This window comes from Bos grunniens, chromosome 9 (genome assembly GCF_055505025.1).
Source record: "Bos grunniens cultivar Pamir isolate PY7600 chromosome 9, Bosgru_T2T1.0, whole genome shotgun sequence".
Lineage (NCBI taxonomy): Eukaryota > Metazoa > Chordata > Mammalia > Artiodactyla > Bovidae > Bos > Bos grunniens.
In genome coordinates, this window is record NC_141173.1 from 67,119,270 (window position 1) to 67,140,835 (window position 21,566).

The window sequence follows — 21,566 nt, forward strand, 5'->3', positions numbered from 1 at the left end:
GATCCTTTGCCTCTCTAGGTAGGTTTATTCCTAGGTATTCTTTTTGTTGCGATGGTAAATCAGATAGCTTCCTTAATTTTTCTGATTTTTCATTGTTCAGGAGTATAAAGAAATGCAGATTTCTGTGTATTAATTTTATAACCTGAAACTTCACCAATTCATTGAAGAGCTGTAGTAGTTTTTCTGATGGTATTTTTAGGATTTTCTATGTGTAATGTCATTTGCAAACAGTTTCAATTTTACTTCTTTTCTTTAATTTGGATTCCTTTCATTTCTTTTTCTTCTCTGATTACCAGGGCTAGAATTTCCAAAACTATGATGAATAAAAGTGGTAAGAGTAGACATCCTTGTCTTGTTTCTGACCTGAGAGGAAATGCTTTCAATTTTTCACCACTGAGAATGTTGTTTGCTGTGGGTCTGTCGTGTGCAAGTTTTATTATGTTGATGTAGGGTCCCTCTATGCCCACTTCCTGAGTTTTTACCATAAATGAGTGCTGAATTTTGTCAAAAGCTTTTTCTGTGTCTATTGAGATTATCATATTCATTCTTCAGTTAATATGGTGTATCACATTGACTGATTTGTGTAAAGAATCCTTGCATCCCTGGGTTAAATCCCACTTGATTGTGGTGTATTGTCCTTTTAATGTGTGTGTTCCTTTAATGAATTCTGTCTGTTAGTATTTTGTTGAGGGTTTTTGTGTCTATATTCATCAGTGATTAATGGCCTGTAATATTCTTTTCTGTGTGAGATATCTTCGTATGGTTTTGGTATTAGAATCATGGTGGACTCATAGAATGAGTTTGGGAGTATTCCTCCCTCTGCAATTTTTGGGAAGATTTTGAGAAAGATAGGTTGTAGCTCTTCTCTAAATGTTTGATAGAATTCACTAGTGAAGCCATCTGGTCCTGGACTTTTTGTTTGCCAGAAGATTTTTAATCACAGTTTCAATTTCATTATTTATGATGGGTTTGTTCATATTTTCATGTTTCTTCCTGGTTCAGTCTTGGAAGGTTGCACTTTCCTAAAAATGTGTCCATTATTCTAGGTTGGTCATTTTGGGGGGCATGTAGTCTCTTATGGTCTTTTGTATTTGTTGGTGGTCTCTGGAGCTTGTGTGGACAGAGGATTCCTTGGCTTAGAAGTGGACAAGCATGCTTAGATCGGGTGCCCCTCCTAGCGCCCATGGAGCCATGAGGCTGGTTGGGAGGGAAGGAGGTTGCTGTGGAGGCCCCCCCCTTGCATGCCACTCAGCAATGGTACCTTGCTTCTATGGTGACCCAGAGAAGTGCTTCTATAGTTTCTTCTAGAAAAGTCAGAATGTTTGTGTAGCTTCTTCTGAAAACATTCCCAGTTGTGGAACTCCTTACTCCTATCCCTTCATGCTGTCTTTTCACAGCCAGCAGTTGTCCCCTCCCTGGGTCCATTCTTCAAACACCACTTTCCATCACTCAGCCCCTGTCCGCACCAGGAGACACCGGACTCAGGCTGGGGTATGCAGGCAGCAGCACAGATCATGGGCACAGTTCTTACTGTGTCCTGCCTTTCACAGACCAGTTGCAGCATTTCTCACCAATCCTCTTTCTGCCCTAGCTGATTTCCCCACTGTGAATGGGCTTTTCTGAGTGTGGGAACCTCTCTTCACTTTCAGTTCCCCTCCAGGGGTGCTGGTCCCTTCCTGTTTCCTCTTTTTGTTTTTTCTTTCTTTCATCCTACCTGGTTGCTTGGGGATTCTTCTTGTTCTTTTAGGTGTCTGATCTTCTGCTAGGGTTTAGCAGGTGTTCTGTGATAACTGTTTCGTTCGTAGATGTATTCTTGATATAGTTGCGAGGAGATGTAAATTCCATGTCTTCCTATTCTGTCATCTTGACTCTTCCCCAATATTCATATTTCTACTGACAGTCTGTTAAAGGCAATCCAAGCTTTTCCTGTCTTGCTCCTCAAAATTTTTCCAAACCTCTGCTCAATTCCAAACTCATGTCCATATTTTTCGGTAATTGTTTTAGTAAGACTCATCTTCCAGGTACCAAAATTGTATTAGTTACTTTTTATGCTGTAACAAATTGCCATACATTTGTGTGCTAAAAAAGCACAAATTTATTATTTATGGTTCTAGCAGTTAGAAGTCCTAAATGAATCTTGTGTGCTAAGTCACTTCAATCATGTCCAGTTCGTTGTGACCCTATGTACTATAGCCTGTCGGCTTATCTGTCCATGGGATTCTCCAGGCAAGAATACTGGATGGGGTTGCCATGCCCTCCTCCAAGGGATCTTCCTGACCCAGGAATCAAACCCACCTATCTTATGTTTCCAGGATTGGCAGATGAGTTCTTTACCACTAGTGCTACTTGGGAAGCCCATAAATGAATCATACAATACTGAAATTAAGATTTGGCAGGCCTGTGTTCCTTCTGGAGATTCAAAGGGGAAAATTGTTTTTCTTGCTTTTTCTAGTTTCCTGAGGCCACCTGCATTCCTTGGCTTATGTTAATATTCTACATATAACAAAGTTGTGTATGCTAGCATTATTTTCAATTTAAAAAAATAGTTTATTAAAAAATAGAGTAAATGCTTTTCAAATTTCTATAATGTCTACTAATATTCTTAATATACAATTGCTAAAGTTATAATAAAATAAATATAATAATAAGTAAATAAAGTTCAATTGGCTTCTTAGATTAAAAATCATCACTGGCCAGAAACTTCCCATCAGTAACTTTGCAGTTTTTGAAAGCTTCCCATTACTTTAGAATACTTATATAGCATACATACTTACACTACATACACAATTTTTATTCTATTTTTTGTAGTCTTCACTTTTTAAACCTATTTTTCTCCTAAAGAATAAAGGTGAAAATTAATATTTGAAATAATGATATTAGTCACTCAAGCAAAATTTTTCTTTTTACATTTTTTTCCCATTCTAATAGTGTAGCATAATTTAGATGGAAGGGAAGCAAAAACTGACAAGACTACCAAGAGGACAAAGTTTTTATTCATAAAGAAATCAAATACTTCAAATTATGTCTAAAGTATATTAATAAAAACGTAGTAAAAAAACATGACCAATACATCTTAAAGGCACTGAAAAGTGGAATAATTCTAGAAAACAACAACATTCATTCCAAAAAGATTGCATTTGTATTAAATATCAGGCATGGACTTCATAAATATAACCAGATACCGCCCTTACTCTCATAAACCTTACAGTTGATCTAGACAGGTCTTTATCCTAAGAGATTTCTGGATAATATATAATTTGGAGAATCATTAGCCTTTAACTTCACTGTAGAAATATTACATTTTCATTCTACTATAGTTTTTTTTAAAGCAAAGGGATATTTTAGTTTTGCAAATAAGTTGAAAAAATCTACTAGCTGCGAATTTTTAGTAACTTGCTCTATATTGAAAGAAAAAATTTACAATGATAAGGTCTTTGACAGAGCACAAGGAAATACTGCTGCCTAACAGAAGTTAGTTCCAAGCTATGAACCACTGATTTAAGCTTTATTAAAAGTGTACTTGTTCCCTGCTTGGTTTCACATAGACATAATTTCATTTTCCTCAGGCTGTAGTCTATTACCAATATACTTTCTTGCAATTCCCTCCCTTCTCTGTTGAAGAAGAATGAAACCTCAAATTAGACTAATTTTTGAAAACGAGGACAGACATACAATTGGCTGGAAAAATGATGTACAGTTTTTCTCCCTTGCAAGACAAAGGAGTATGAGTACCAGCAGGAGTACTTAGGCATTGAGAGGAAGAACAATAAAATTATTCTCACTGATTACAAATTTTCAGAAGAGCTGGCAGCTTTCTCAAAGATAATTCAATCCTAGGGACCAATAAAAGCCCGACCCCATCCAGAATTTCTTACTAGCCAAACTGAACTATCACAGTTGACCTTAGACTGACCAGTATGTGCTCAGTTGCTCAGTTATGTTTGACTCTTTATGGCCCCCTGAACTGTAGACGGCCAGACTCCTCTGTCCATGGAATTTTCCAGGCAAGAATACTGGAGTGGAGTGCCTTTCCTACTCCAGGGGTCATCCCAACCCAGGGATTGAACCCACATCCCTTGCAACTCCTGCACTGGAAGGCAGATTCTTCACATGAGCACCACCAGGGAAGCCCCTCCATCAGTATAAAAAGCAGTGTAAGCAGATCTGAAAATTTCTTTCTGATGCTTTACCATTTCCTTCCACATATACCTGGCAAAATATAAAGCATCTTTGCACAATTTAAGAAACTAGGGTTAAGATTTTAGAGCCTGAGACCCAATTAAATATATTTTTTTCTTCAGACCTCACTCCTACTTTCAAATCCCCCTTTGTTGCAGTTGTAAAAACAGCACAAGAGTGCAATTTAAGAGCCAAGATTGTTGAGATGCACTCAAGTTCATCTGTGATAAATATGGTGGGAATGAATTCAGTCAGAAAGATTCCACACACATGGTACAACCAAATGGAGCTTCTATGGTATTACTGTAACTTCTTGACAGACTTAGAGTTCTTTTTCTTCTCATGCTTGTTATTTCTGAATGCCTGATCACTTAAAAAAGAACTTTTACCCATCTGCACACTCAGAGAAAAGGGCACCAATGAAAAATTTGACAAAAGCAGCATAAGACAAAATTAAAACTATAAAGCAAATTCTTTTTTTAAAAAACTAATCTTATCCAGTAATTAGAGGAAAGATAGCAAAGGAGGGAAGAAAGAATAAAGTAAATAAAATATCACCAGAATTTATATGTTTTGTCATATATTATTAATAAAATCTATCCACACCTACACCTTTGTGACAAGTAAATTTTTCTTAATATTGGAATGCACACTTAAAATGTATGCTAGCACTGAAGTCACATTATTTTGAGGGATTGGCAAAGATCTATATCATCATTGTTTAACATTAGTAATACTCTGAATTAATAATGATCTGATTTAGACCATTCCTGGGATGGGAACTTACAAGAGTTAAACGAACACCTTTCACAATTACAGGTCAACCTTGGGTTTATCAAAAGAATAAATAAGCTGATACTAAATAAATGGGTGAATGGAGATATGAATAATTCAGTGGTTGGAATTCTCTTCCCTTGGCTTCTCGGAGAACCATGTTGGTTCTTCCTTCCCAGCTCTCAGGGACTTAGGATAAATCCTATCAAAGTCCCTACATCCAAGAGGCAAATGGATTCCTGATACTCTATAAAGAAAGCTGAGTGCCAAATATTTGATGCTTTTGAACTGTGGTGTTGGAGAAGACTCTTGAGAGTCCCTTGGACTGCAAGGAGATCCAACCAGTCCATCCTAAAGGAGATCAGTCCTGGGTATTCATTGGAAGGACTGATGCTGAAGCTGAAACTCCAATACTTTAGTCACCTGATGTGAAGAACTGACTCATTTGAAAAGACCCCAATGCTGGGAAAGATTGAAGGCAGGAGGAGAAGGGGACAATAGAGGATGAGATGGTTGGATGGCATCACCGACTCAATGGAAATGAGTTTGAGTAAACTCCGGGAGTTGGTGATGGATAGGGAGGCCTGGTGTGCTTCAGTCCATGGGGTCACAAAGAGTTGGACATGACTGAGTGACTGAACTGAACTAAACTGATACTCTAGACTGATACCTAATAAGAGATTCCATATTTTTAAATGTCAATTTTATTTTTCACTACTAAGGGAAAATAAAAACCAAACATCAGTTTAGACAATACCTGCTGCAGGTAACAGATTACCCACCACTAGTGGTTTTGATAATAAGGACATTTATTTGTTTCACATTTAAATATACAGTTTAAGGAGTTCCAGCAATGGCTTGCTCAGCTCAGAGTTGTTAGGTCTCCGAGTTGGCTTGTTTTCTTTGCTGTTCTCCTCTTGTTAGCCAATTTGGCTCTCCATTTTTTAAATATCAAATCCTTACAACATAATGCTCATGATAAGATGGATGAGTTGGTGGTTGTCTTTGCCATCTCTCCTTCTAAAATTCAGGAAGAAAACATTTTCTTAGAAGCCCAGTGATTGATCTCAAAGCATGATCATCTGAGTAGTAGTAGAATCAGTGTCGGCATAAGCCTGTGAGAAATGCACATTCTTGGGCCTCTCTCCAGGCCTACTAATTCAGAAACTCTGGAGCTGATGCCCAACAATCCATTTTTCGAAGCCCTCCAGGTTGTTCTGACTAAGCTAAAGTATGTTGTTGTTGTTGTTGTTCAGTGCTCATTCATGTCCGACTCTTTGAGACCCTATGGACCGCAGCATGTCAGGCTTCCCTGTCCTTCACCACCTCCCAGAGCTTGCTCAAACTCATGTCCATTGAGTCGGTGATACCATCCAACAGTCTCTGTCGTCCTCTTCTCCTCCTGCCTTCAATCTTTCCCAGCAACAGGGTCTTTTCTAATGAGGTGGTTCTTCGCATCAGGTGGCCAAAGTATGGGAGTTTCAGAATCAGTCCTTCCAATGAATATTCAGGACTGATTTCCTTTAGGATGGGCTAGTTTGATCTGCTTGCAGTCCAAGGGACTCTTAAGAGTCTTCTCCAACACCACAGTTCAAAAGCATCAATTCTTCGGTGCTCAGCCTCCTTTATGTTCCAACTCTCACCTCCATATATGACTACTGGAAAAACCATAGCTTTGATTATATGGACCTTTGTTGGCAATCACTAATTAGGACCAGTCTGATTCATCCCCTGAGGCTGAGGCCACCTTCCCTCTGCTGTGAGGACTCTCCCCTGCATGGGTCCCTCCCTTGTTTCCTTCACCTTAACAGAGTGTCTTTCTCTGATGTTGTTGTTGTTGTTCAATCTCTCAGTTGTGTCCGATTCTTTGAGACCCCATGGACTACAGGGCATGAGGCTTCACTGTCCTTCACCATCTCCCAGAGCTTGCTTAAACTCATGTCCATTGAGTTGGTGATACCATCCAATCACCTCTTCCTCTGTTGTCCCTCTTTCTCTGATAAACGTACACAAAATAGCAATGCCCTAGACACATGTTTCCTCATCCCCTACCCTCACCATATCACATATGTGTTTCTGTCTGGTGTGTTTCCCTCTACTGGAATTTAAGTTCACAGAAGTTAGGACTTTGTCTATATTTATTCACTGCTCTGTCCCCAGAACCTAGAATTTTTGGTGTATAACAGGTATTAGATAAATGCTAGATATATGGCTGGCATATTGACATCCAAATGAAATTGGAATAAGTCAAAGAATGGTTAATGGGTAGACAAACAGCAGTTTGCCAAAGCAAACTACTTACAAATGGAGATCTGGAATAAAATCATTTCTGACCGGAAAACTTGTGTTTGTTATAACGTAAAAAAATAGCTGTATTTCAGTAACTTAAGAAAAGAAACTCCTTTCTCACCTTAAATGCTCTGTTCCAATAAATTTACTTATACTACACTTTTCTGTTTTATCAGATTTGATACTTTTTATTGGAATGGACAGATTTAATCAACATAGAAACCACCATGAAATTAAAAATTTAAGTTGCCAGTTTTCTTTTAGAAAACCAGAAATTCATCTGAGGGAAAACTGAACAAAATATAGGTTCAAAGTGTAAATCAAATTACTTATATAAACAGATGATAATACTTTCAATTTCATATACTATTGGTCTTATTTCTTGGTTTTATTCTAGGGAATTATTTGATATCTTGATTACTCATCAATGCTTGCTTGCCTGTAGAATAATTTTATGTAAATGAGTACATGGTTACATAAATGATTATTTCATATTGAGAACATTTTAAATGATATAATATTCTAGTGTTAAACACAGATAAAACATATTTCCAGAGAAGTACTTTTTAAAATCCATTGAGTGATTTCTATTATAATTTGTATATTATTTTCACATTTAAATCTGACTATTAGAATATCACTCACAGCATAATTTCCTTGAGAAACAAAAATAAAATTATCATGGTATATATTCTTTATGGTACCATGGCACCAGATTCTTAGCTGCTAATTTAAAAATAATTTTGTGGGTGTATACCAATTTAGACCATTATAGGTAATTATAAGTAAAAAGACAGAAAGCAAACTGATAGTAGCCTAAAACAGTGATGTTTCAGTGATCCGAGAGACTTCTGCCTATACATGCTGAGTATCCAGGTTGCACAGTGCTCTTCACTGGACAAGTGACTTTTTAAGGTTGCCTCCTTTTCTTAATGTACCACAAGAACCTTTCCTGAGACTTATTCTCCTTTTTGCTTTTCAAAGATAACACTGGACTAAATTCCTTTTTGTATGTTCATAGTTTTGGCTTTGGATATGCTATTTTATAAACAGTTTATGACTTTCATGATTTCCAGCGCAATTTATATTAAATGCTTCCACTCCATTCCTGACACATATGTCTCAAAGACTTCTTAATATAAATGTGAGTCAGAGAGCAGGATCAATGATCCCAACATCAATGACCCTAACTCCCAGAACACTTCTTTTGTCTCATAATATATATTCATATCACTATTTATTTTAGAAATTATGACATTGATTATACATGTTTTCTCTACTAGTCAAATAAACACCTGTTTTCTCTTTATGTGTTGCTTTCAGATGTGACTTCCGAGAAAGCAGGAAACACAGGACGATTTTTAGATAATTTTCACAGGTTAAAATATTTTCAAAATGATCGTGCTGTTCTAGTGTATGGACTATTTGCTCTTGGCTTTTATTTATTTATTTTTTCTACTTTCCTCTAAATATAAATTTATTTATTTTAATTGGAGGTTAATTACTTTACAATATTGTATTGGTTTTGCCATACATCAACATGAATCTGCCACAGGTATACATGTGTTCCCTATCCTGAACCCCTCTCCCACCTCCCTCCCTGTACCATCCCTCTGGGTCATCCCAGTGCACCAGCCCCAAGCATCCAATATCATGCATCGAACCTGGACTGGCAATTCATTTCATATATGATATTATACAAGTTTCAATGCCATTCTCCCAAATCATCCCACCCTCTCCTCTCCCACAGAGTCCAAAAGACTGTTCTATACATCTGTGTCTCTTTTGCTGTCTCGCATACAGGGTTATCGTTACCATCTTTCTAAATTCCATATATATGTGTTAGTGTACTGTACTGGTGTTTTTCTTTCTGGCTTTCTTCACTCTGTATAATCGGCTCAGGTTTCATCCACCTCATTAAAACTGATTCAAATGTATTCTTTTTAATGGCTGAGTAATACTCCATTGTGTATATATACCACAGCTTTCTTATCCATTCATCTGTTGATGCACATCTAGGTTGCTTCCATGTCCTGACTATTATAAACAGTGCTGTGATGAACACTGGGGTACACGTATCTCTTTCCCTTCTGGTTTCCTCGGTGTGTACGCCCAGAAGTGGGATTGCTGGGTCATAAGGCAGTTCTACTTTGTTTTTTAAGGAATCTCCACACTGTTCTCCATAGTGGCTGTACTAGTTCGCATTCCCACCAACAGTGTAAGAGGGTTCCCTTTTCTCCACACCCTTTCCAGCATTTATTGCTTGTAGGCTTTTGGATCGCAGCCATTCTGACTGGAGTGAAATGATACCTCATTGTGGTTTTGATTTGCATTTCTCTGATAATGAGTGATGTTGAGCATCTTTTCATGTGTTTGTTAGCCATCTGTATGTCTTCTTTGGAGAAATATCTATTTTGTTCTTTGGCCCATTTTTTGATTGGGTCGTTTATTTTTCTGGAATTGAGCTGCAGGAGTTGCTTGTATATTTTTGAGATTAGTTGTTTGTCAGTTGCTTCATTTGCTATTATTTTCTCCCATTCTGAAGGCTGTCTTTTCACCTTGCTTAGTTTCCTTTGTTGTGCAGAAGCTTTTAAGTTTAATTAGGTCCCATTTGTTTATTTTTGCTTTTATTTCCAATATTCTGGGAGGTGGGTCATAGAGGATCCTGCTATGATGTATGTTGGAGAGTGTTTTGCCTATGTTCTCCTCTAGGAGTTTTATAGTAGTTTTATAGTTTCTGGTCTTATGTTTAGATCTTTAATCCATTTTGAGTTTATTTTTGTGTACGGTGTTAGAAAGTGTTCTAGTTTCATTCTTTTACAGGTGGTTGACCAGTTTTCCCAGAACCACTTGTTAAAGAGATTGTCGTTAATCTATTGTATATTTTTGCCTCTTTTGTCAAAGATAAGGTGTCCATAGGTGCGTGGCTCTTGGCTTTTAAATTCTTTCACATTTCGCAAAAGAATTTTCAGTGCCCTAAGTCAGTATAGTGCACACAATTTTAAGTATATAATTTAATAGGTTTTTGCATATATATACTAGATACCTGTGAAATATCCAATCATCCCTTGCCCAGAAGGTTCCTTCATCCCTCCCTAATCAATATGGTTATGTCATTTAGTAAGTGTATTTTCAAAATGCCCTGCAGCAAAAGTTTTAGTTTTCATACTGAAAAGTTTTATATACCATAGGTGACTATACTTGTACGCTGTGAAACTCTGCAGGGCAGGAATAGAGACACAGACATAGAGAACGGACTTACGGACACAGCAGGGGAAGGAGAGAGTGGAACAAACTGAGAAAGCAGCATTGAAACATATATATTATCACATGCAAAATAGATAGCTAGTGGGAAGTGGCTGGATAACACAGGGAGATCAACCTGGTAATCTGTGAAAATCTAGAGGGTTGGGATGAGTTGGAGGGTGACAGGGAGATTCAAGAGGAAGGGGACACAGGTATATTTATGGCTGATTTGCATGGTTTTATGGCAGAAACCAATACAACATTGTAAAGCAATTATTCTCTAATAATAATAAAAACATAGGTAAGTTAATTTTACCTTAATAGTGTGTTTTCTTTCCATGCAAAAAATGCTAAATGAATATAGTAATTATGGTGATCAGTTAACTCTTAACTCATAGTTACACTAAGTGCAATTTAGGCATTTCATATATACACACTACTTTAATCTTCACAATAATAGTAAGGGGTAGACATCCTGGAATGTGAAGTCAAGTGGGCCTTAGAAAGCATCAATATGAACAAAGCTAGTGGAGGTGATGGAATTCCAGTTGAGCTCTTTCAAATCCTGAAAGATGGTGCTGTGAAAGTGCTGCACTCAATATGCCAGCAAATTTGGAAAACTCAGCAGTGGCCACAGGACTGGAAAAGGTCAGTTTTCATTCCAATCCCAAAGAAAGGCAAGGCCAAAGAATGCTCAAACTACTGCACAATTGCACTCATCTCACATGCTAGAAAAGTAATGCTCAAAATTCTCCAAGCCAGGCTTCAGTAATATGTGAACTGTGAACTTCCAGATGTTTAAGCTGGATTTAGAAAAGGAAGAGGAGCCAGAGATCAAATTGCCAGCCTCTGCTGGATCATGGAAAAAGCAAGAGAGTTCCAGAAAAACATCTATTTCTGCTTTATTGACTATGCCAAAGCCTTTGACGGTGTGGATCACAATAAACTGTGGAAAATTCTCAAAGAGATGGGAATACCAGACCACCTGACCTGCCTCTTGAGAAACCTATATGCAGATCAGGAAGCAACAGTTAGAACTGGACATGGAACTACAGACTTCCAAATAGGAAAAGGAGTACGTCAAGGCTGCATATTGTCACCCTGCTTATTTAACTTATATGCAGAGTACATCATGAGAAATGCTGGGCTGGAAGAAGCACAAGCTGGAATCAAGATTGCTGGGAGAAATATCAATAACCTCAGATATGCAGATGACACCACCCTTATGACAGAAAGTGAAGAGGAACTCAAAAGCCTCTTGATGAAAGTGAAAGAGGAGAGTGAAAAAGTTGGCTTAAAGCTCAACATTCAGAAAACTAAGATCATGGCATCTGGTCCCATCACTTCATGGGAAACAAATGGGGAAACAGTGGAAACAGTATCAGACTTTATTTTTCTGGGCTCCGAAATCACTGCAGATGGTGACTGCAGCCATGAAATTAAAAGACGCTTACTCCTTGGAAGGAAAGTTATGACCAACCTAGATAGCATATTCAAAAGCAGAGGCATTACTTTGCCAACAAAGGTCTGTCTAGTCAAGGCTATGGTTTTCCCTGTGGTCATGTATGGATGTGAGAGTTGGACTGTGAAGGAAGCTGAGCACCAAAGAATTGATGCTTTTGAACTGTGGTGTTGGAGAAGACTCTCCGGAGTCCCTTGGACTGCAAGGAGATCCAACCAGTCCATCCTAAAGGAGACTAGTCCTGGGTGTTCATTGGAAGGACTTATGCTGAAGCTGAAACTCCAATACTTTGGCCACTTCATGTGAAGAGCTGACTCATTGGAAAAGACCCTGATGCTGGGAGGGAGTCGGGGCAGGAAGAGAAGGGAACGACGGAGGATGAGATAGCTGAATGGCATCACCGACTCGATGCACATGAGTGTGGGTGAACTTCGGGACCTGGTGATGGACAGGGAGGCTTGGCGTGCTGTGATTCATGGGGTAGGAAAGAGTTGGACATGACTGAGCGACTCAGCTGAACTGAGGTACTCTAACATTATTATTTTTAGAATGAGAATTTTATTTTATTTTGTTCAACTTAAAAGAACAGTAAGAAGGGGCAAAGGCCAGATTTCTTTCACTCAAGAAACAACACTGTCAACCTAAGACCCAGAAGCACAGCAGGGTTGGATTTCTAGGCAAAGAAGAAATTCCCATAAATGGACTATATCTTATTACCTCTGAGTCGCTGGCAAATATTCTGCCACATGGTAAATCTGATTTCCAAAATTTCAATTCTCCTGAAGTCAAAATATCATATGCTATTGGTCATCATAATTTTATTTGTATGAGTGAGGGACAAAATAACACTTAAGCATATATAAATCCAAATAGCTGAACAAGAAAACTTAAAATTTTAGAATCATTTATGGTTCAGATGGTAAAGAATCAGCCTGCAATGCAGGAGATGCAAGTTTAATCCCTGGGTCAGGAAAATCCCCTGGAAAATGGAATGGCTATCCACTCTAGTATTCTTACCTGGAAAATCCCATGGACAGAGGAGCCTGATGGGGTGCAATCCATAGGGCTGCAGAGTCGGACAGAGTGACTAACACTAATATGCATATTTAAAAAACTTCCTGAAGGCTGATATGAGACCATTTTACATTTCTGGTTTTGTTTTAAATCTGAAAAACTTAGGAGTTAAATGCCTTCTGCTATTATATTCTAAAAATTTCAATTTTAACTCTTGATACATATACCAAGTTTTTAAAATAAAATGCCTATACACTTCATGCATCTATGTATGCATTCTCTTTTCCTTCATTTAAGTTTGCTTTATTTTTAAAAATATCATGAGGAATCCTAGTATTTGAATTGAAAAGTGTATATTACTTTCTCTTCTGTGAAGCTTTTTTATTACTCCTCATGAGTCAAGGGAAAAGTCTTTTGTTATTGCCTTTACAAATCAAGAGTATAAAACAAACGCTTAATTGAGCAGATTGATGATTAGATGGAGAAAAATGATGAAAGGAAAGATGCCAGCACAAACAGAATATGGCCATTCATTTTTTCCTCTAAATGAATCAACTACTGCTATGAATGGGGACCTAATACTAATTCTGGCAGCAAACCACCCAGAGCCTCAACCCTCTGCGGAGCCCTATGTCTGTGTGCGGACAGCTTTTTCTCATTTCTCTTGCTAGAATACACCAAGTAGCTCTCTTTCCCTGTTGGCACAGTTACATAACTCTTAAATGAAGGATTATAAACATAGTGGAATACAGGAGACTTTCTCCCACTCTGAACTCTAAATACTCATTCAAAGATGAAAATGCTGTCTCTTAAAGAAACAACACAACTAAACTATAATATGCAGTGTCAGGAGAAATAGCCCTGGCTGTTCCCAGACCTAATTTCTTGGCAATAGTTGGATTAAAAAAATTTTTTAAATAAAAAAGGAAAAAATCTTCAATCCATCTATTCTACTGATATGGACCTGTTTCCATCCTTACCGTTACATATGCCTAGACTAGCTCAGTCTTTTGTGTTTAATTGTCTACAACCAAAAGTGACAGAGGTTGTTAAATAAGACATTTGCTGTTTTGAGCAGATATTGCTGAGGTTTTAATTAGCAGCTAATCAGCAGCACAAGACCTCTCAGACACTAAAATGGCAGAAACAAACCCTTCTGAAGTTTTCTAAATCCTTCTTATTGTCATAACAAGATTCCTCCAGTCAAGTACCGGGGGATAAAAAGTAGCACACCATTACTTGTTAAAGACACCCAAGTGAGTCAAAAACCTTGGCTGGCAGTTTACCTGGGCACAACTACAAATACTCTGTAATAGAAGTGCCACATTTAATTAGCCCTGAAGCAGGGAACAAAGCTCTTTCATTTTAGAAAGTTGGCAAATGGAATTTGGGGGGAAAAAAAAAGCAAACCTCTTACCTTTGGTGGCAATTCGTACACATTGGGTTTTAGTTTCCTGACGGAATAAAAAAAAAGTCAGTTATAAAAAAATGAAAATAGTCAGTTATAGGTAATGTTTCCTATTTCATAAACTACAACTAGTATGAAGATTAATCTGGGGTTATAAATTAGGTTTCTAAGGAATAGAATCACAGCATTAAAGACACTATTTTTTAGATGTTTTCACAGAGATTTCTAAAAAATGTAAAATAACTTTAAAAAACTAGTATTTTCTAAAGACTTAGGTATCTCTGTTTACCTTGTAATGAAACAGGATATCTTGCTAGGACAAACAATCCAGCATTCTATTTGAATTTATTGTACTTTTTGAATGATCATAAAGAAAAATATATTTGCAAAGCTAATACAAATCAGACCCAAATATAAATTTCTTGTTCATTTCATACCTGTAGATTCAGACCAAAGCTGAATACTAGACAGTTTTGCTTTGATTCTAGCATGACTAAGGAGCTAAATGATGAAAGTCATAAAATTGCATCACAGTTGCAGTATATTTCATCTGCTCTTTTTTCTTTTTTAATTTAGGTGTTAGGGATTAAATATTTTTTGGTGGGATTATTTTTCTTCCTCTTGCTAGACAGATGAGATCAGGAAGTTGAAGGAGAAATGGGAAAGGACAAGACATTTCAGAATTTAAAAAATCTTTTCTCTTCCTTTTGTTTTTAAATGTTGTGGACTGGTAGTAGGAGGGTGAAACACACTTCGAGGTCTGCAGTTTGCTCCTCCAAAATTTAGTTCATTCAGTTTATATCTTTGAATATATATCCTTGAATCCAAGAGGTTGGATGGGATGTTAAAGGCGGTGAACAGAACAGAGACTATTTGTTTTCAAGATGTGTATGTAACTCCATCTTGGGTAGTTTTATAGACAGATAAACCAAGACTTTATATACTTTCCTCCTAAGCATTTGTTATTTTTAAATTAAAGTAAAGCATTGAGGTAAAAATTAGTAATTAAAAATGAAAATCTGCACTTTTATTATTTAACTTTGACCTAAAGCCTTCACAGTACACTCCAAGAGACTATTTCAGAGTACCATAAAGGCTCAAAGGAATTTTGATTTCTTAAAAGCAATTGCTGTTAACTCCATCAGGATTACCGGTCTCTGTTGGTAGAAGCCATGTCAATTTTAATACTTTTTTTCCAAGATAATTGTGAAACATACTATTGCTATTCTGTACTTTGGTTAAACCACATGTAGATATATTAACAATTAGAAGAGAAAATTCATATCAAAGCTTTTAAAGAGTGCCAGAGAAAATTCTTTATAAGTAACAGACATTCATTAACACTTTTCTCATACCACAGACCAAGTTACAAAAGTTAATTTGGAATCTCTCACCTCTCTAAAGATGAATACCCAAACACAGAACTATGCTACTTTATACCCAGAATGGAATAAAACTTCTGTGGTTGTCTCTTATTTGAGCAGCCCCATCATGGCAGCGGTACGGAATGATGTGTGGGTAGAAAGTAGGCAGCTGACTCCTACTTACATAAAAATAAACTAGAAGATGAGAAGAGCATTTTTAATCATGAGCAGCCTCTGGCTTTGAAGTACATCTTAGAAGATGCTGGGACATTTTCCTTTCCTTATACTGTAATCCAACCATACAAGTAAGCACAAAGATTAAGTTTTCATTCAAAAGCACCCAGTCAATACCCTAAGTTCTCACGATCCCTTACAGAAATGCAAATAGATTACTATGTCGTGCAATGAAATGATTCCAGGATATAATAGGACTGCTGCAATTGGATATTCCACATCATCTCCCAGGTACCCGTCTCAGGGACTCAATTCCTCAAACCCAACAATTTCCTATATAGCTACAAAGTACATAATATTGTCATTCTTCTATTGAATTTTAAGTTGTAGAAGGTTTCCATTCTCAATTTTTTTTCTATACCTCCCTGCAAAAAATAAATAAATAAAATATGCTTTAGGAAAGAAAATCTTTCAGGAGAACAGCATGAGACATGAAAGCCCAGGTTATTTCCCTACATATGGAACCGCTGGTAGTTTCTAACTTTCTGTTGTTTTTCCCTCTTCAATATTCATTTGGGAGCCGTGGCAGTGTTCAAAAACAACTGTGTCCAAAATGGGAAAAGGAGGGGCCGCCAGGGAACAGAAAACAGACTTCTCTAACCGCACAGCATCCCGCCATCGCCAGGCTGCCTTCTGTTTAGGTTCTGTCAGATCTACCACAGGCGCCCTATTACTTTGTAATCAGAGGATTGTTACCAGTTATTTACTATTTGGCTTGTACCCCCTGAAAACTTTATAAGGGTTTATTAGCCTGCTGTGGAACAAGCATTCTGTTTATCCTGTAGTAAATTTAATCTCCTGAAGTGTGCCACTATTGAGCAAAAAAGACAGAACAATGCCCTATGTTTACAGGGGCTGGAGGCCTGGCAATAGTACACCCATCTTTTCAAATCATTTTACTCACAATTGCTCTTGTGGGCTTTCCTGAAGAGGGCTCAAAGAGAAGCAGTTACTAGGAAACAGGAATCCTGTGCAATATAACTGGCATGGAGCCCCACCCCTACAGTAGGCCCCAAACCGTGCATGCTGCTAGGAACAGAAACAACACCCCCTACACACTGAATTTTTTTTTTCTTCCCCTGACAAATGTTACTGAGTATTTATAACATTTGACTGTGGCTAATCCTCAGGGCAGTGAAAAAGCAAAATCTTGGAGGACGCTCACCTTCTCCACACTACTCATGGCTTGGAAATAGATGTTGTATCCTTTGCGTGGAGCCAAAGGGGGGTTCCAAAAGCCCTGATAGGTTCTGTTATCGCCCACTGTGAATGGGGCAGGTTCCGGAAGATTCCCTGGGGGCAGTTCGGCAGCAAAGTAGTATGGTGCACCCCCACTCATGGCGTTCTGGTACGTGACAGGAACCTGGTAGCATTCCATGGCTCCGGTTTCTCTCTTGGTTCGGTGGGGATGCAGTTCCTCCACAACAATCTGATAGGCACTTTTTGGAAAAAGAAAAGGAAAAACGAAGCACACAATTAGAGATTCTAGATACTGAGCTTTCTCAAAAAAAGGAATGGGGTGTTTAATATCAACATGCAATGTTTCAGTCTTTAAAGTCAGTCTTAATCTCCTGTATTCTGATTTTCAAGCTTTTTTGCAGTAAAATAGCATTTCACATGGATTCTGCTTCCCCCAACCCCAATATAATCACTAAGGACCTGAAAAAAAAGAAAGAAAAGAAAAATCACCATAGAACTCTGCACATTTTTAAATGTTGAGAGATGAGATCCCTTAATAAGGAACCTGACATTAACCAGAGACATATCATACATTAAGTTTTTTGTCTGATATTTTAAAATGTTTAAAGTTAACATTTTCCTTTGAAATCATAGTGTGGAAGGCCTCGCTCCAAGGCTCAACAGAGTGACTGCCTCAGGGCGGGGCTTGAAGCACAGCTTGTGGTTGTCATCACGCTAGAGACAGGATGTGCTGACAGGCTTCTCCACCTCTTGACCTTGCCATGGCATCAACACTGGCTCAGAGCTATGCAGATCTAAAGCACAAGTGACATGCTGCAATACGGGCACAGATGGACAGAAATCTGTCCTCGCCACTGAAATAGACTGCCTCCTTCTTCTAGAGTTGTTAATAATAAAATGTTACAAATTGTAGAAACAGATGGTATTTGGCCTATTAAAGCTCAAACCTAAAGCTTCTAATACCTTTCTTAAAAGTCTTAAAACTTTTCTCTAATAGCTAGTCTTTTACAGAGGAAAGGAGAGAAAATAATTGAACTTTAAAGTAATATCTATCTCACCACTAATTAAAATTTTAATTCTATTTCTGAAACTGGTATATTAATAATTTTCTCTGTAGGACATTCTTTAGGAAAATATACATTTTTTAGGTAATGTACAAAATTTGAAGGTAATGTACATGTGAGAAAATGGACATTATTAATATATTGTTGTTTTATTGTATATTACATATATATATAATAAATTTGTAAAAAATATGTAATTTAAATTCCTGACAATTATGAGAGAAAGTACTATGGTCACATATAAATTAAAAATAAATCGGCTGTGTGTAGGGCTGTATGTTTGAATCTTGAGTTTCCAGGCAAATTAGATCATTCTATATAGAGAAAATAGTTGCTATTCAATGAATCGCCAGCAGTAATAGAACATTTTCTTTAATGAACTTCCAAAAAATAAAGGAGAGAGAAAGAGAGAGATAAAAGTTGCATCTAAGACAATAAACATTAAATTCTATGCTAGTTTAGAATCGAGTATAAAAGTTTAACTTAATACACACTCCGTCATACTTACAAACAGGAAAGTTGCACAGATTAAGAGAAAGGAGATTTGTATATTAAAGATTTTCTTTTCCTCCTAATTATTTAAGTTCCCATTTTCCATTAAAACTGTGCTAAGAAATAGGCAGGTTGGTATCAATCTCCTTTCCTTTAGAAATAGGACAGAAATTGTACTAATGTCAGAAATTGAGATTTGAGAAAGTTAACTAAGGCAGAATTCTATGTTATTTGAAATTATTTCCGTATACCTCTGCCAAGTTGGGTCTCTAAGCTCCAAGGAATGCTATTGACAAGATACATGCTCTCTGAGGGGTATGTGGAGCAGGCACTTGTCAATTTTAAAATACGGGGAAACATAAGCATAGCCCTTGGAGAGCGAGAGAGAGAGAAGATCATAGCTGACACATGTTATGTTAAGCAAGCCTAGTCTTTTCTTTTTCTGCTTATTTTCAATTTAGAATCCATATTTATATGTTATACATCTGTATATCCTATGGATACATTCATATATATGGATAAACTCACATATGCATACTACTCGAATAAATCTAACCTTATATTCTTATCCTAATGGACAATATTGATAATTACCCAACCTTGTTAATCTTTAACTTAATCTTTAAAAATAAATTCCTTGTTAATTAGCCCACATCTCTAGAAAAATCCAGAACATCTAGTGAACATTCAGTCTTAACTAATTCTATTAAACTGACACAGGTTGTACAATCCAAATTAAAGAACTTCACAAACGACAGCTTGTCTCTTCAGATCTATTAAGAACAAAAGCAAACTGCTGATGTTGGAGAGGAATAAGAGAAGACAAGTCTGCTCTTTGGGAAAGATCTCATTGAACTTGAGATGGAGCTCCAAACTAAAATTATAAAGTTCATTTTTAAAATAAATTTTCTTATCTTCCTTGTTCAATTTGTCTGAGTAGGCTGTTCTTTAACCATATACTCCTCATTTTTCTAAAGTTGTTTTTTCCTTGATACTTATTTATCACTACAAATTAATTAAAGGGCAGAAAGTAAGAAATAAGAAATCAAATTAAAAGTTATTTGACTGATTACATGAAATTGGCCTATGCTCTTTCATTCTTGTGGTGTCTAATTACCTAATGGTACTTAAGTCTAACTAGATCTAAATATTACTTGAGTTTAGTACTCTGGCAATTTTAAATATTCCAAAGCCACATGAATAATTTTATTCACTCTTCCTATATTTCATATTTCCCCATTCTTCTTAATTACATTTTAAAAATATTTCTATAATTAGGTTAAAATCAATATACTGACATCATGAATCTACTCAACACTCAAAATATGATTTCTTTATGGTAAAAAACTAAGGATGATTTCATTATACTATACTTTAATTTGATTAAACATTGGTATGGCATCATTTTTAGTTTTTTAGGAGGCTACATAATGACTTCTTTCACACAACTTCCCTTCAGCTGTAAGACTTTATAAGGATTTTTGCCATTAACTCAAAGCAATTATATGATAGACATGGTAGATATTCTTCCTGATTTAACGCTTAAAAATGTTGGATATGAACGCAAAGTCACCTTTGCCTTCCATGGATTTTTTTTTAACCCATTAGTAAGTAAACCCTCTGTGATTCTGATTTAAGTTTTAGCTTATATGATTTCTAGGTGATACCAAGTCACAAAGTATACAATGTATACTTCCTCATTTTTTAATTGAAAATGTCTCCTTAAAGCTTTAGGAGAAATTCCCTAGCTCCAATGTTTTACAATTCCTCTAACCAACAAACCTCCCAGATCTCATAGCCACCATCATTCCTATTGACTGCCCCAGTGCCAACATTCTGATAATCCACAGAGTAAAGACTTTTTTTTTTTTTTTTAGAGTAAAGGCTTAATTACCATATTTTAAAATTAATTTTTATTGGAGTATAGTTGCTTTACATAATTATCATTTTGATGTCCGTTACATTTCCTGCTCCCCATCTCTTCACTTCTTAACCGTGCAAAGCAGGTCTCTCACGACTTTCCTATTTCTGTAAGAGGAACTACTAGTTTAAGAATCAACAAAGTTCAAAATGTTGGCATTAATGTTAACAAATTTTATTTTAAATCATGTTCTAGCTCCCTTGCAATATACGATTTCTTCTCATCTCAATTGCTTCCATCCTTAGGGAAGTATTGATAACTTTATGATCATGTTACCGGCCTAGTTTCCTTGCCTTCCTTTCTCCATCATGTAATCTAGGCACCCACCTATCTAGCCACCCATTCAGTCAGTTATTTTTTGAATATTCTCTATACACCATGAGCGTCCATGGAGAAGGCAAAAGAGCATTATTTTCAATACTGCTGATATTTTGCTCAAACACCACTTTGAACATTAACTACATTTCTCTAACATTCTATTTTGTCAAAATTATGTGATGCTCTCCCACTGTCAAAATCTGTACTCATTATACTGGGGTTAATACCTTACCACATTCTTCTATCTCCATCTTGCTCTCACTACCTTCAAATACACATTATCCAATTCAAACTTGTGTCACCATTGTTACCTAAACATTTGCAAAATAAACATTAAGTTAAGACAACATCTATTTGATTCTACTTGGACCATAAGACCTGTGTACTCATGAAATGGGGGAAAAGTGCTATGTCCATCTTTGCTTAAATTTCAAAGCATTTTTATCTGGAATTCAAATAAGTTTTCTTGTGTGACACTGGTGGGAAAATTCAGGTGCAATTATTTAATCTCTTTAAAATTCTGGGATGAAATGAAATATTCTGCAGATGAACGAAGAGGGTAGTCATAATGTTTCAACTTGTGTATAAGTGACCAGCTGAC

At 36.7% G+C, this 21,566-nt stretch overlaps 1 protein-coding gene across 10 annotated transcripts in view; it reads right to left on the minus strand.

Annotated features, from left to right (window-relative positions):
* PTPRK (protein tyrosine phosphatase receptor type K) overlaps positions 1–21,566 on the minus strand; it is a 619,180-nt gene that overhangs the window by 93,573 nt on the left and 504,041 nt on the right. For all 10 annotated transcript variants that reach the window (XM_086317874.1, XM_086317871.1, XM_086317869.1 and 7 more), the window contains 2 exons: positions 17,136–17,409; positions 14,382–14,418 (listed from right to left, as the gene is read on the minus strand). In XM_086317874.1, coding sequence (XP_086174000.1) covers positions 14,382–14,418; positions 17,136–17,409 — 311 coding nt within the window. The remainder of the gene's footprint in view (positions 1–14,381; positions 14,419–17,135; positions 17,410–21,566) is intronic.